At 41.1% G+C, this 16,629-nt stretch overlaps 1 protein-coding gene across 1 annotated transcript; it reads left to right on the forward strand.

Moving 5' to 3' along the window:
• The first annotated feature begins 9,090 nt into the window (after nt 1–9,090).
• On the forward strand, nt 9,091–15,613 carry LOC128078001 (D(1)-like dopamine receptor). The gene has a single exon (XM_052677785.1). The coding sequence runs from the start codon at nt 9,335–9,337 to the stop codon at nt 10,670–10,672; it is 1,338 nt and encodes a 445-aa protein (XP_052533745.1). The 5' UTR covers nt 9,091–9,334; the 3' UTR covers nt 10,673–15,613.
• Nucleotides 15,614–16,629: the final 1,016 nt, after the last annotated feature.

Raw genomic sequence — 16,629 nt, forward strand, 5'->3', positions numbered from 1 at the left:
ACTTGGGTTTTTTTCTTGTTTGTTTGGGTTTCCTCGAAATTCGTATTGTAATACATTTTGGGGGCTATGAGGATTCTGTCTTTGCATTCTTCAAATGCAGGCCTTTTCTCACAAGCAATGCTTACATTAACTCTTCAGGAATAATCTAGCTGATCTGATCTGATGCTGCTCTGAACCTACAGTTGTTCAGTTGTTACATATACATACAAAGAATAGCTGTAAATGTTTGGTGAGACCGAGCATCAGGCCCTGAGCATCCCAAAATTCTATCCACTAAATTTAGTGGCAACAGAAGTCCACTAAGAAGGTATGGAGCTTGAAACAGTGAACTCAGTGAGAACTGAACTGAGCTTAGAACTACATGCAGATTACATTGTTTAATTTAATGTTATTATCTTCTCTTGGGATTCAACCAGTATGGAAGCCTTCAAACATTTCACAGAAAGTAGAAAACATTGTCACAGGGTGTATAAGGGTGGACAGCAGAAAGTGTGAACAACTGTTCAGTGGCAGTGTTGGTGTGTACACCAATTTCATTTGCCCCAACTCCTGATCATGCATTCACCTTCTTAATCCTGCCTGCTGTTACACCATCTCAGCTGTTTTTGTAGCAATGCAATGAATCAGACTGAAGAACTGATATGGCTAGAAAATACCTTAATTTTCTTGCCATGCTGCTTTACAGCCATAGCAGTTCTGTTGGTGTTGCAGCACATGAAGCCAGATGATGCAGACATGAATAAACAGCTAGAAACAAATCTACAAAGTGCTGTTTGTGAATGCTTAACCAGGTTCTGAATAGTATCAAACAGAAGTTTATCCTTAAAAGAACAGCCTTCCCTTACCTTGGGCAAACAGAGTAACAGGGAGTGGCTGGAAGGGGCAAGGTTCAGTTTTCTGCTCTGTGTTTAAGCTGTGCAAAGATGGCAGACAGGCCCTTAGGAAATGCAGCCAGACACAGCTGGTACAATTGGGGTTAATCACAGGCAAAGCAAAAGAACAGAAACTCTTAACGTGTATTATTTCTTAATGCTAATCGTTGAGTATATTCACTAAGAAATGTTTGTCTATCTATAATAACCAACACACAACATTTGGAGCCATGGATTGATAGTAATGAGAAATGAGGGGGAAAAAAAAGAGAGACGTATATTTACTATGCAGAAATGTCACCTACTAGTTATCCAGTGTTGCAGCCTATGCATATCTGAAGCTATTTTCCAGATCACACTGAAAGCTTGTGTTGCTGAGTTAATCAACGTAGGTTTTTATGCTATGTTTCTCACTACAGTATCACAATCCAGCAGTGCATTAAGTAACAGCTCTAAGTACAGCCTGTAGGTAACAGCTACATCCAAACTGTAGAACTGAGAACTTCTTACTTCTCATTTCCAAGGGTATAACTCATTTTATCCTAACTTGATGTCAAGAGCTAATCATACATCATTCTCCCCACCTTCTCCATACAAGGGTGTGCACAGAAGGAAAGTCAAAGGAGGGCTGAAAGGGACATGGTCCCCAGTAGAACTAGAACTCATGTTACACCACCAAGATGTAGTCAGTGCAACAGATGTTTGCCACGTTCTGCCAAAAGGAAAGAAGCACATACTACAGATAAGGATTTTTGGTTGTTTTGTATCTGAACACAAATGTGTGCCACTTTTGCTAGAGAAGAGCAGCAGAGCAGTGGCTAGAACTGCTGGGGCTGGCAGTGCATCAAGTGACCTCTGCAGGATGAACTTCATCTGAGTGTAGAGAGTTCCCAAAGTTATTAAACATCACCTTTACTGCAAACTCTTCACCTGATCTTTACAAGCTTGAAGTCTAGAGAAGTCCTGAAGATAAAGGACAGAAACTTGAATACAAATCAATTTCTGAGACAGCCAGAGCAGGTTGTGAGGCCCAATTTGTTGCGCCCACATCTGTAAGCATTCACATGTAAGTGTCCTCAAGCACAATGCCCAGTCACTTTAAAAGCTGCAAACAGTCCAGCCACGAGCTTACAGGAAGTTCGGCTTAGCACTGCCTGACAGTGTGGAATAATAACCCAGCTTAGATAATAGAAAGTTTGTGCTGTCAAATGAGTATTCAGGAAGAATCTCAAGGTCTTTCCAAATACAAGTTGGCTAAGTTGGAGGGATGTGGGATCTTCAAGGAAAAAAGAATGAATGCAGGGCTGTGAAACCTTCAAAATAGCTTTTATCTATTTTCTGGCATTGCTTCTGTCCTGCTTACATACTGCATACCTAATTGTTGTTACTACATGAACCCAGCTCATCCCAGCACCAAGCTTTACTGCTGGCAATAGATTGCTCATCCCTTCAGGACAGAAAAAATTGCACCTCATCTCTGTGTTACCTGACCATGTTGTCCAAACAGATCCTTTTGCAAGCAAAATTTAAGAGCTAGAGCTTGAAATGGTCCTTGTGAAAAATTAAAATTCAGTGTGTCACATCTACTGGGAGCTAGAAAGCCTTCCAGGCTGCTGGCAAGCACTGTGTCACTAGATCTCTAAAATGAGCAAGTGTAAAACAAAGCAAAAATCAATGCTGTGTCTGTCTGAAATTCTTAAAAGTCAAATAACTTTAAGTACAGATTAAACTGCACTTCTTAATGTTGAGCACTATCCTATATAGACAGAAATCCATTTTCAGTCTAGCCTCTGAAAATAACATGCATCTTCCATCCAAAAACTATTTACACATCATGGGGACCTGGACAAAACAAAGTAAGAAAAACACTGATTTTTTGAAAAATTGAAATTTGCATCTTGTAAAATAAACCAAGGAGACACATTCCTAAACAACCCTTTTGTCTGAAGTGGAACATAAATTATTAATTTCTATAGGAATCTGAATATGATTTGGCAATAATTCTGCCACATCAGTTAGTACAAGCGGTTATCAGAAATTTTTCATCCTGCAAAGTGCTGTGTGTGCCCTCTATTGGAATCATATGATAGATTGCATCTCTTCAACTTTAAGCTGGCTTTATAAATACAATGGCAGTCAATGAAATGTTTGTGTCCTAGAGAATATGGACATAACAATTGAAACAAGCAACACTTTATTATAGAGTTTTTCAGTTGTTATCTTGATTACTGTAATCTAGACTAAACACTGGTTAGAATAATGAAGGTAGCGATTGCTGTAGTAGTATAGTGTATTTTGCATTTCTGTTTATAAAGCAAAATCAAAAAGCTCTTTGCTTTGCTCTGGCTCTTTGTAAAAGGGCAGCTCTTGTCACAAAGTACTCAAGTAGCTGGATGTGTTGTTTTGTTCAAGTTCTGGCTTTTGTGCAGTGGAACTTAAAAACAGAGCTCAGATGTGAGAGGGCAAAAATTGCACTAAAATCATCTTTCTGCCTCCTAAATGATGGGCTGTGTCAGAAGCCAACTCAACTGAATGCTATTCCAGGCATACTCGCAGCTGCCTTACAGCAGTGCTCCCTGCCTGCCAGACATCAGAAAGTTAGGAGTCCTGCACCAGAGCTGCTGGGGCATCAAAGCTTCTGGGTTTTTAGACTGTACCAAAATGTCATACTGGGCCATTCATTTCTGCCTGAGTTATCTTCTTTATTTAATATGGAATGTTTGCACCGTCTAAAAGTGTCTTTGAAGGTGCTGAGTAGGAAAACAGTAGCACTCAGTCACTGCCAACCCTCCCAAGAAAGCTAGAGCCAGCAGGCCAGGGGCAATGCAAGACAACCAGCTCCTGATCTGAGCTTGTTGGTGAGAGCAGATAACTGCAGCTGTGCTGGGGAGGGATGGGCTGGGGAGCTGATTAAAGCTGGGCTACCAAGAAGAGCAGATGGGAAAAAGGAGTGACTCACTTATGCCAGTTCTGAAGAGTGATGGAAGGAAAAATGTCTTGAGAAAAGAAAACTATGTGATATCATTATCAATGCGATATCATTTCAGAAATTCGCTGAAGAATGGGCTGAATTACTGAAGCTGATCAGAACAAAGCTACCACCAAAGACAGATTTTGCCTTTAAGCCGAGCCTTTACTCAGCAGACTGAAATAAATTCATTTAGCCTCATCTGTTTTGGAACATGAACATGATTTTTCTACTTAGTAATAAGTATTCACTTGTTTCTTGGCACAATGCTGAACTCATTTGTTCAATCACAATAAAGATTTATGATCATTTTTGAAGGAAAACATCTTGACTGTCATTGCATTTATAAAGCCAGCTTTAAATTTAAGAAATAATATAATTCTTTTTGCATATTTATTGCTAACAGAAAAGATTAAATAGAAGCAATTTAAGCAAGATAGCTGTGGTAAAATGCACAGTTATGGGATGTTCACATGAAAAGTAAACCCTTTGAATGACTTCTTTTCTTTCATGTTTGTTCATATTGAAGCTGCAATTGAAGTGACAGTTGATTGGATCTCCTACACTGCTTCAGCCTCCTCACAACTTGATTTTCATAGTCTTAAGGTTTTTAAAACTACTGATTATTTTAATCACTTAAACATCTTTTGTACTCTCGTTATTAACAGAATCTATTATTTACCGTAGTCATGTGCTAACCACATTAATTATATGTAAAAAGGTAGAATTTCATAAAATGACAGCATTAACAGAATTGTTCAAATAAGGGAACAGTGAAGGAAGCAGAGCCATTACAGCAGTGCTAAGGAAACAACGGAGACATTCAAACAGAAGTGAACCTCTGGATAGAAGGATGTACACTTTGCAAAAACATGCAAGTTTTGTGTCAGACCTGGAAGCTAAAAATACTGCACCTACATTTAAATTATTACTCTACAGTGATATCTCCAGGCATTTCCAATGGGAGGGATTTACACAGAACATCTAGATTGAAAAGGACAGCTCACTAGTGTCTCAACCAAATGCCTTAGTATCAGCTAGAAGCCCACGCCATGCCCCAAACAGCATCTGTGATCTCTGCACTGAGCAAACTCCAAAAACATCTGAGCATTTAACTCCAGATATTCTTGTGTTTATGTAGAAATGTTCTGACCCATCCATTAGAAATCCCTGTGTGTGCTGACCTGGTTGATCTCCTGGGCACCTGGGCATCTGTGAGAAGGAAACTCAGGGCAAGAGCAGAAAGGGAGCCAGACTGTGCTCCTGTAAATCTCCTGATCTGGGTGGAGATGGTGGGACGTGCTGCAATGCACACCCACAGCTCACTGTAAACAAAACCTCAGTGATCCACTCATTAGAAGACAGAACTTTTCTGTTTAGACTACATATGCAGAGAAGACAGAGACTCTGCATCTAGAGAATTTGTCAACTGCAGTAGACTAAAACACCTTAGCCTGGTATGAAAGAACCTGATCAGCAAAGCTTCTGCAAAGAAACACCAGTTTTTGTTGAGCTGGTAAAAAATGCTGTCTTGCTTTTGTGAAAATAGCAATAAAGAAGAAACGATGGTGCTTTTTCTTTAACACTGAAACTTCTTTAAATATTATTCCTCCAAAAAAGATTAATAAAAATATTAAGAAACTTTCCCTTATCTCTCAAGGATACCTTCTTAACTGCTCAGTGGTCCAAACACGCAAGAGGTGGTGTCTTCACTGCTCGGTACTCACTGCACTGTGACTCCAGCAAATGTTGTGGAAGAACAACTTGCCTGTAATCATTATTCTCCTGCTTGTTTGTCTGAATTCAAGAGCTGATTATTAAACACTTTTATCAGTTTACGAGCCATATTAACTTAAAATGTGAAGAGCAATCACGGACTCTGTTTCGGACATCACAAATTCAAACTGTTTCTATTGAGCATGAACAGACTCAGCATGCTTTTGATACCTTGCTGCTGACTTAATTATTCTTTCTTCAACTTGTCTAGACAGCTTCTGAAACAATGAATTATTCAGTGAATTTCAATTCTATTACGCAGGTAAGCCATATCTCTGTAATAAAAATGCTATTTAATTTCAACAGTAAATGTTGGCTTCACTGTACAAATAGATTACCAGTCTCAGTATATGATCAGGTTAATGAAATTCACATCGCACTGAAACAGGAATAAATTACCTAGAGTCAAGATGAGAATACACGTACACATGTATTTAAGCATACACTTGCACAAAGCTGGATACATTCTTTAGCTATACAGTGCAAAATAAATAGGTAGAGAGAGAGATAATCATCCCTGTTTCAGATGTTTTGTTTTTGCCTTCAATTCTACATGATATTTTTTTCCAAGGCATTTGAAGTCACTCAAAAGCAGTAGTGGCAAAGGTAATCACAAAACCCAGTTTAGTGCAATTCAAATGCTGCCATTCAGACTGTAAGGTGGACCACTTCTTCAGAGATTCATTTTACCAACATCCTCAATGGGTCTTTACACAGTGTAATCACATTCCACTAAACAATATTACTTCATACACTTGGTTATACTCACTGTGACAAAGTATCAGAAGTAAAAGAACTAGCTGATCAACTCTGATGACATTAAATCCATTTGACAAAGCAGTAACAACTGGCGTTGGATGAGTGTGGCCTGCAGCGTGCAGTCATTGCCTTTCGGACCTTGCAGCAAAACGTGCCCTCCAGCTGGGCCTCACTGTGGAGCAATGCCAGTAGGCAGGAGCACAGTGGCACAGCATGCAAGGGCTGCATGCTCACCCAGGAGGCACATCCTTGGCCTGGAGGGTCATGGAGTTTGACCTGTAGTTACCTTATCAGCCAGTGCAGTAGGGACCTACAGAGGCTTGAGCTCTGAATAATAATAGTGGTAACAGTACACTATCAAAGGCTTAATTTTAAGTTCTGAATCAGATCTCTGCTTAACTATAATATGTGCTATAAATATATGAACACTGAGTCTTGGATGAGATAGCTTTATGAGAGAGAAGTGAGAGAAGCAGAAGGGAAGGAGAGGGAGAAGGAAACTGGTTTGGGTTTCTGACAAAAGTTCCACTGAGCAGACAGTTTTCCAGTACAATGATGGCATTTAAAAAATGTACAGTGTGAAGAGATTACATGCATTTATATACATTGCAATATGTTTTACACATATTCTCCGAGCAAGTTTCCTTTTTCAAGTAAGAATGAGCTTGCAAATATTCTGGAGTCACAAGAGACTATTTCACCCAGCCTAGCGGCATCTTCTACAGTATCGTTCTCAGACCCTTCCTATTTTATTCTGGATAAGTTTAATGCATGGAACATCCACATGTCCTAAAAACAGTCTGCAACGTTATCAACACACTGGCTTTCACAGTGTGTTGTGTTTTTCCCCATCTCTCTTTCCTCCCTCTGCGATAAGCTTACTCTTCATTCTGCCGTGACCAATATAGAAAGACGAGTGGGGCAGTGTTTCTATTCCTGTCATTGCCTCTGACTCACTTATGGTTTCTTAAGCATTTGCATCTTGCATCCTGGTATCTAGGAAGATGAATGTGATTGTCAATATTTTCTCTAGAATCAGGGCATTAATAACATCTCACTTCTTCTGGTCTCAGTTGTGCCTAATAAGAGTTGTATCCACAACACAGACTTTTATCAGTGAGACTACCAGTGGGGGCTCTCACTTCTACCTCAATTCCTACTTCAATTACATCTCTAGGAACTTAATTTTTTAGAACTCTGCTTCTCAGCTAGATTTGTCTTCAGCCAGCAGTCTCAAAAACTCAAGGTAGGGCACTTGCATAAAAACATATGCACACAAAACAGTATGAGCACATTCACTTTCCTTTTTAATGAATGCTAAACTGGAGATATACAGAGACACTGAAAACAGGTTTTTCCATAATGCTGCCTACCTTCTGCTATAGAGCCATGTAGCAGCACTGCTGAACATACAAAAACATTGCTTTCATTTTTGGTACATTTGTGCCTTAATTTCATCTACTGTCTTGTGTATTATTCTTAACAGATTCCATTCTTCAGGATCGTTTCATAGATTGTTAAAGAAGAGCAAATATATCTAATAAAATTAGCAAATGTATATAGTTCTTACAAATAAAGATTTAGTTTTTAGCGCTGGAATAAAAGCCAGAGACTTCCTACAGCTAGCAGATGCTGACAAAATCCATTTATGTGGAAATACAGATGGCTCCAAATAAGCCAAAGTGTGCCGCCTGCTTGCATCTTACAGCCTATGATATTTTGACAGCAACTATTATTTTAATAAAGCATGTATTTTATCAGAGAAAATTCTAAATTGTTAAATAAAGAGTTTGTCTTACAGACAAATGAGGAATGTATTTCAGTTCCCAGAGAACTGAAAGAAGCAGCAAGAACAGCACACAGTGCTGCACTATGAAGAATATGGTCTCCAAGGCACAAAGCAATTTGAATCTTAAAAGCCACGACCAAATGTTAACAATCTGTTATGAGCTGACACAATGCAGCCTACTTATCCCAAACATGCTAATTTTTACAGGGTAAGCTGCCAGCCTTACTATTCAAAATTCATGTTAAATGTTCCAGTCTCTATTTTAACTACCAGGAATATCTTCACCATACAAAGGAAATCAGACAGTTCCTGGCTTGGCAATTATTTACACTGACACTGGTGGATGAAGCAGTTTTAGTTGGAAGCAAATAAGAAAATAAAACAAAAATCTCCTCTAGAAAGAGGTGCCTGTTTGACAAGCTAAGTAATGACATGAGTTGATCTTTGCTATTCATGTTCCAACATACATATCCTTTTCTTGTGATGGGATTATCATACGCATTCTTCAAAAAGAAAAGATTATTCCCTCCCTGCATTAGGACACCTTCTCTAAAGCAGGCTGTAAATGCATGCAAGACACATTTATATAACAACACGTATGCCATTGTAAAAGCAAATGCAAATACTGAAATGCATCACAAGACACTTTAGGCTGAAATCTCCACAGGCAGTTTTTGGGTGCTAATTTCTGTGGAAATGCACGGACAGCCTTCTGCCAAAATAAAAAACCCATGCTGGAGAGGTCTGAGGCTTCCACGCTCTGGGTTTCTCGACTCAAGAGTAAACAGCAAAACAGAGTTGCTACACTGTAGTGAGAAGGCAGCTTCCACAGCATCCTCCCAGATTTAGTAGCGCTCAGTGTAGGCAGATGCCAAGCATTACCCTGCTCTTTAGGAAACCAGGCATCTCATTGCAGTCTACTCGGCACTCACGCAGGAACACGCCGTGCGCTGTGAAGGCTCTGACGAGCACTGCCCCTCTGCTGGTAGGCGGCCGCGGCTCTGCCCAGCAGCACAGAGCAACCGTCGGGGGCCCATCCGTCCGACCTCCTCGGCAGCCGCACTCTGGGACGATGCTAAGCAGCGAGCCGGTGCCTCCGCCCCGCAGTCGCCGGCAGAGAGCAGCACCGGGCACGGCAGGGTGCGGTGAGTAGCCCGAGGCGCGGCCCTCATGGCGAGCACGGCGGGCGGCCCGAGAGCGCTGCAGGCACTGACGGGCTGCCTGCTGGGCGCCCTGGTGCTGGGCACGCTGGCGGGCAATGCTCTGGTGTGCCTGGCTGTCCTGCGCTTCCGCCACCTGCGCACAAAAGTCACCAACTGGTTTGTGCTGTCGTTGGCCGTCTCTGACCTCTGCGTGGCCATCCTGGTGATGCCTTGGAAGGCAGTCACTGAGGTGGCCGGTGGCTTCTGGCTCTTCGGCAGCCACTTTTGTGACACCTGGGTGGCCTTTGACATCATGTGCTCCACTGCCTCCATCCTCCACCTCTGCATCATCAGCCTGGACCGGTACTGGGCCATCGCCAGCCCCTTTCGCTACGAGCGCCGGATGACGCAGCGTCTGGCCTGCGCCATGATCGCCCTGGCCTGGGCCCTCTCCATCCTCATCTCCTTCGTCCCCGTACAGCTGCACTGGCACAAAACCAAGGGCAGAAGGCACTCCAGCTCCCTCTGCGATGTCAGCTTGAACGGCACCTACGCCATCACCTCCTCCCTCATCAGCTTCTACATCCCTGTGGCCATCATGATCGTCACCTACACCAGGATCTATCGCATTGCCCAGGCCCAGATCCGCCGCATCTCCACCCTGGAACGAGCAGGAGGGCAGTGCCCAGCCCACAGCAAGGAGCCTGCCTCCAATCTGCGGAGCTCCCTGCGCAAGGAGACCAAGGTGCTGCAGACCCTCTCCATCATAATGGGAGTCTTTGTTTGCTGCTGGCTGCCCTTCTTCCTGCTCAACTGCATGCTACCTTTCTGCCAGCCTGAGAGCGACAGCAAAGGGCAGCCACCGTGTGTCAGCCAAACCACCCTCAACGTCTTTGTATGGTTTGGCTGGGCCAACTCCTCAGTGAACCCAGTCATCTATGCTTTCAATGCAGACTTCCGTCGGGCTTTCAGCAACCTGCTGGGCTGCCAGTCCCTCTGCTGCAGCACCACCAGGGCTGCAGTAGAGAGAGTCCACCTCAGTAATGAGCTGGTCTCCTACCACCAGGACACCACCTGCCAAAAGGAGGGAGCCACTGCCACCATGCCACCCACCACTGTCACAGCCTGGGTGCAACCCGAGCCCCATGCAGTGAGTCCTCAGCAGGAAGACAGAGAGGAGCTCCCCATGGAGAAGAGGCTCATGAGTGCGCCAACACAGGCTATCCCAGGCAGCAGCTCCAAGTGTTGTCGTGTGACAGCCAATTTGCAACTGGACTATGGGTCAGAGCTGCCCATGGAGACTATTAATGCCTTTACAGGGCTTGACAGGCATGAGAGACACCGTCACCCCATTCCAGAGGGATAAGTAATAGCATGTTTCACACACACAGCCATCACACAGAGACAGCTCACTGCCTACACATGAAGCATGCCCATACTCTCAAAAAATTCCAAACCAGAGGGATGGGAAACATTGTTTTTACCCCAGGGGAGTGACACATTTATAAACCCCATTCCAAAAGCACACAGCAATCACACATTGACCTCTTCCCACTGCCACCTTCACCTCTTATCCTCTTTTATAGCAGGTAGATATTTCCCACATATCTGGTTGCCCCAGCTCTTCAGTCAAACTAACTTGTGATACTGAGAATTGTGTAATAACAAAATTTACATTAAAAACTTACTCTCTTAGATGTAGCTACTAGAAACAGTGGGGTTTTTTTTGTTTGTTTGTTTTCCCCTCTCATGGTTTCATATGATATAGGTACATACAGGTCTGAAAGTTTTGTTTGGTTTTAGTTCCAGGTTTATTTCAAAGCCATGTGTCTGGATTTATACAAAATAATCTGTGTTTATACTTTAAAAATTGCTTAATTAAAACATCATCTTCTGTTGAGTCGGAAGATTGCTCAACCCCTTGAAAATCCATCTGCTGTTATGAAGTATCCTGAGCAGTTCCAGGTATTGAAATCTGGAATCAGCATTTAATGATGTGGATCTAGGCTGTTCCTAGCGATTACTCACCTTTTAACATCACCCACTCAACCAGAATTTAACAGCTGTCATTCAGTACACTCAGTGCCTCACCTGGGGAGCAATCCTGAACAAACCCAGTAATTTCCTTAAAAGAGATAGATCATTGTTTTTGTTGGTTTGATTCTCTTTGGTTATTTTCTCAGTGATCATATATGAACTGCACGTGGATTCAGAAGCTAAAGGATCGGTATCAGTTTATTTGAGGATTTTTCTTGCTACATTTCTTCCTCCTTGCACAAATCAGAAAGTCATATTGTAAGAGTGGCATCATCTTTTATCTCCTCCAAAAGAACAAGACTACATTCTAAAGCTGCAAGGCATCTCATTTCACTCCACAGTGTTGCACAACAGAGCCACCATGGAATGTCCTGGCACACCAATAAAACAGTCCTGATGAACAGCCCCTTACTGCCTGCCACACTCCTGTCTCTGGTGCAAGAAATTATTGTTCACGGGAGACTTTAACATCTATTTCTTTTTTATTTTTTAGGTATGTGCACAGACTCATTATTAATGATAAAAGTTGCTAACCAATGGAAAGGAAAAGTCTACCTACCCAAAGGTTTGCTCTTGTTTGAGAGCGGTCTGCCCTAGCAAGACTTTTGTACTCAACTGATGAAAACATATATGACAGAATGGGTTGCAGAAACTAGGTGGTGAAAGCCTTATTTGAGCAATGTTCTCTTAAGAATAATCAGCACCAATGCCTGGTAGCTGGTCATATTTGTGCTAAGAATGGAAATGGTTTTTTGTATCACTTCTTTTGGTTATGTTTTAAATAAGATTCACTAAGAAGTCAGATTGTGCCTAGAAATTAATGGGTATTGACTTAAGGAAGAAAACAGCTTGGCCTTTACTTCCAAAGCTTACTAAATGGACAGTTTAGAATTGCTCTTAAGTGATTCTGGAAAAATTTCATACAATTGTAGAAAGTTTGTTAGTACCTAACTTATAGTGGTCTTTATTGATGTGCAGGTGATACAAAGTACGATATCTTACAGCTGTACAAACTGTTGCAGTAAACAAAATGTAATGCTCAAGCCTGTAACAAACTTCAGAAATACTATAGTATAAATTGTTTATACTCATTTTAAGTGGTATATTACTGAAGGTGCTTCACGTGAAAATTACACTGCAGAGCCCTCCACTGCATCCGTTGATGATTTAATAATAATATATAAATATTGATATTGTATGTATTCGGATTTTCCTAAACTGGGGAGGTTCTTGAATGATAACCTCGCTATCACACACCTCACTAGCCCAAACAGCTCCCTGAGCAGTAAATGAGCAACACTTCTGTTGCTAAGAACTTTTCTCATTGATTGACTGTGATTTCTGTTTGATATTTTTCTTGCAACTGAACAAGCAGCTGAGTTACACAAGGCAAGATTCAATTAATACCATTAGGCTCAAGTATGATGAGATGTATTAGAATTACAAGAAAAATCCAAAGGTTCATTTCAGCAGGATTTAAGAGACAAAATTCTTTCATATTTGCACCATTACAATCCCTTAGAAGAGGCACTTTCCAAAGTAGAACTTCAGCAGCACTTCATCTGCTTCTGGGTTATTTCCAAACACCAAACAAATAGTGAAGGTGTTGTTTTAGGATATTTACACAGGGCTATTCCTCAAGCACAGATTTCATAACTCAGATCAATAGATGCTCCTTTATGTGCTGACCATATGTGAGGTATTTCTCTGCCTGAAAGAAGTTCAGTTTCATGCCTAGCTTCCCACTTACTGTACCATTAATGTCAAGATGACCTAAAAAATAGCCTTCAAATATCCTTGGTGTCAAAATGGTCCAACCTGACAGATACCATATCTGAACACTTATTAACCAAGGTCTAAATATACTAATCAAAACATCTTCCAGCTCCACCACAATATATCTTGCAGGGCTTTATGATGTACACCAGCTGCCTTCTCTGCTAAGGCAAATAATTCCCGTTCTCTTTTCCTTCTGGCAGTACTAGTATCTAGTACTAGATGTACTAGAACACCACATCGAGACAATGTTTCATCTTGTTTTCTAAGCAATATTTTTCAGAAGTTAACTACAATACATGCATACACTTGACACTGGTTCCATTTTTGTGTTGCCTACTGCTTACTTGTTTGCTTGTCATGTCATTTACATTACATTTTAGTTTGCATTATACACAAACTTTCTGCGATTGCCATTTTCTAAGAAGCCTGTTACATCTGCAGCATTGCCCCAGTACATAACTGTTTCAGGAACTAGAAGGTACTGAAAAATCATGTGTTGCTTGTTTTGCATGAGAAAACATGAAGCCTTGTGACATTGTTGCAATTCAAACCTTAATAACAACCAAAAAAAAAGAACTAAGAAACAAAACCAGTCTCAAAGTAAACTCCCTGTCACCTAAATCCTAACACATAAAGCCTGAGATTTCCTCCCAACCCCTCTTTCCATCCTTCTAACCTAGAGAGAAATACCTGTTTCACACATCATCTTTCTTGCTCCCAAATGCACACAGACATGCAGCTACTGCAGAAACGTTTCCAGCTTCAGCTCTTCCCACAAATCACTGCTCCATCACTAAATGATAAACAAAGCAGTAGAGAAGAAAACCAAAAGGAAACCGTCACAAAAATAAACATGGTTCACAATCTCAAGTCTAAGCGGCCACTTCACACAGCAAAAACCAGTGCAGTTGTACAGATGTGCAGATTTATGTTTAAATAAGCTTTTCAATTCTTCCACTTGGATGTTTTCATAGTGGGCACTTCATGGAAGCCTGTGACAGTTCTGTTAGCCTTTATATACTGCAAAAAGTGGTTCCGAAGTATTGGAGGAGATGATGCTTTTCCAAAATTAGTTTTCCTTCCTCCTTCCTTTATTTCTTCCTAAATGCACTCATTTGCTTTGCTGAGTTGAAAATATCAATGTAAAAGAAGCCAAGGTCATACCTCAACCATGTGTGTGTACATATATCTATATCTGTATCTATATATCTCCTGCTGGTACTAAGATGATATCTTAACATTGCATTTAAACCTTAATTTCAGTGAAAAACAGCTGACCTAGGTAGCAAAAGAGAAATCTGTTGCACCACTCAGTTGTCACAAGCATCTGCTGCTTTGTTGTTGCCAAAATCATGTCTCTCATGTTGGATTTCAGATGCTGCACCTACACATGCCACACACCACGTGAAGTGAATGAATTTCAATTAGTTGACTTTTTCCTCAGTAAAAACAATGTTGAAAAATTAATCCTTCACTCTCCATAAGCTGCTTTTTCCCAAGGGGCTGAGAAACACCATCCATCCATTGCCCCATGTGGTGCCTGTGGTTTCATCACCACAGTTACATGACAACCGCCACCAAACTCTTCATTTATCTCGTTGTTATAATCTAAGTCACTTTTCTGAATCCTCCCCCTTTCCCTGCACACAGGAACACGCGGCTGGCAATACCACCACATACTGCCTACTCCTCAGAGTTATTGTTTTAAGCACTGCTTTAAATTTACACCGAAGAGCACAGATTTTCTCCTAGCATATTTGGCTTCAACAGATTTCTAGTAATTCAAGTCTGGGCTTCTTGTCCTTTATTCATCCTTGCCTCCAATCATTCAAGGCATTTTAGAAAACCCAGTGAACAACACCTGGCCTATACCCACAGTCCATATTTTTCTGTGCTATCTATACAATAGGATAACTGCCTAATAGTGAAAGTTCTGAAAACATTAAGAAATATATAGATAAGAAAGAAAGGAATAAAAGAAAGATGGGAGAGACTATTTAGAAGGGTCTGCTGTGATAGGACAAGGGAAAATGGCTTCAAACTACAAGAGGGGAGACTTAGATCAGACATAAGGAAGAAGTTTCTTACGCTATGAGTGATGAGGCACACAGGTTGCCCAGAGAGGTGGTGGGCACCCCATCCCTGGAGACAACCAAGGTCGGGCTGGAGGGAACTCTGAGCAACATCATCTAACTGTGGATGTCCCTGGTCTTTGCAGGGGAGTTGTGCTGGATGACCTTCAAGGGTTCCCTTCCAACTCAAACTCTTCTATTTTATGACTTACTGAATGAAGTGAAGATACCTGATTCAGCATGGGAAACCCCCCAGACTCTGACTACATGAGCGGAAAAAGTGATGCAGATGGGATAATACAATCTGGTTTTGCACACTTGCTGCAATTTTTGCTGCTAATAAAGCTGAATTAACCAGAAATCATACTGAAAAGTGACAAGTTGTAATGATATTTAGTAGCTATGTAGAGCTTGGTTTGTCTTTTGTTTGATGGTCAATCTGAAAACTCTTTCCAGTGTTCCACCTAGATTTCAGGAAATAAAAATATGAAAAAACAGAAAATGAACTATAACACAAGAATCACAAGGTTGGAAATGACCTATAAGATCATCCAGTCCAATCAGTTTTCCAAAGTAACTTAAATAAATGTATGCATAAAATAACAGTGCATAAGGTGTTTACGGATGACCAGGTAAGTAATATGGTCACCAAAAGCAGCATCACAGAAAATGTTCTTGGTATTTGTTGATAGAGGGAAGAAATTATGTAACAGAGCCGAGTTTCAAGGCAGCAAACCAGTGATTAGACATTTTGTCTCTTACATTTAGGATTTAAGATTATAGCAGAACATTAGCACTGTCAGCCCAATAAATTTTAATAAATCAACTGATAACGATAATTAATAACCATAATATTCTCTCTTTAAGCAAGCATATTTCACAGTATGGACCCAGTGCTACCAAGCCATGAGTTCCCACCAGACTGGTAAGATCTGCCTGCTGTGCTGCCAACCTGTATCTAAAGCTCTTCAAGAGCTTAAAAAAAGAAAACAGCTGTGCTGTCATAACCCAGACAGCCCTCTGCTACAGTCACTCCTGCTATTAAGCCTTTCACATTCATAGCAATGATCAATAGAGACTTTCTGCTCAGTTACTGCTCCAGTTAGGAAAAAAGAATTACTAATATTTACTAATATTTTCAAGAGTATGTTCCTTCTCCAGTGCAATGGCACTTGTGGGCAGGGTCTGTTCCACATGAGTAAGACACCTGCATGGTGCTCTGCTTCATCATTCTTAGGCTCAGCTGCAGCATGGATGCAATGAAACATGTTCTTCCTCACTAACGTTATATTCTCACTTAGATTAAAGGATTTCAGTGGCAAAAGATCCCAAATTTAGCAAGGGATAGTATGTGGTAAGAAAGGAAAAACTCATCATGGCATATCACTCTTAGAGATATCATAGCTCTACTTAAACACAACACCAAGCTGATTTT

This window comes from Tympanuchus pallidicinctus, unplaced genomic scaffold, assembly GCF_026119805.1.
Source record: "Tympanuchus pallidicinctus isolate F22 unplaced genomic scaffold, pur_lepc_1.0 scaffold16, whole genome shotgun sequence".
In the NCBI taxonomy this organism is placed as follows: domain Eukaryota; kingdom Metazoa; phylum Chordata; class Aves; order Galliformes; family Phasianidae; genus Tympanuchus; species Tympanuchus pallidicinctus.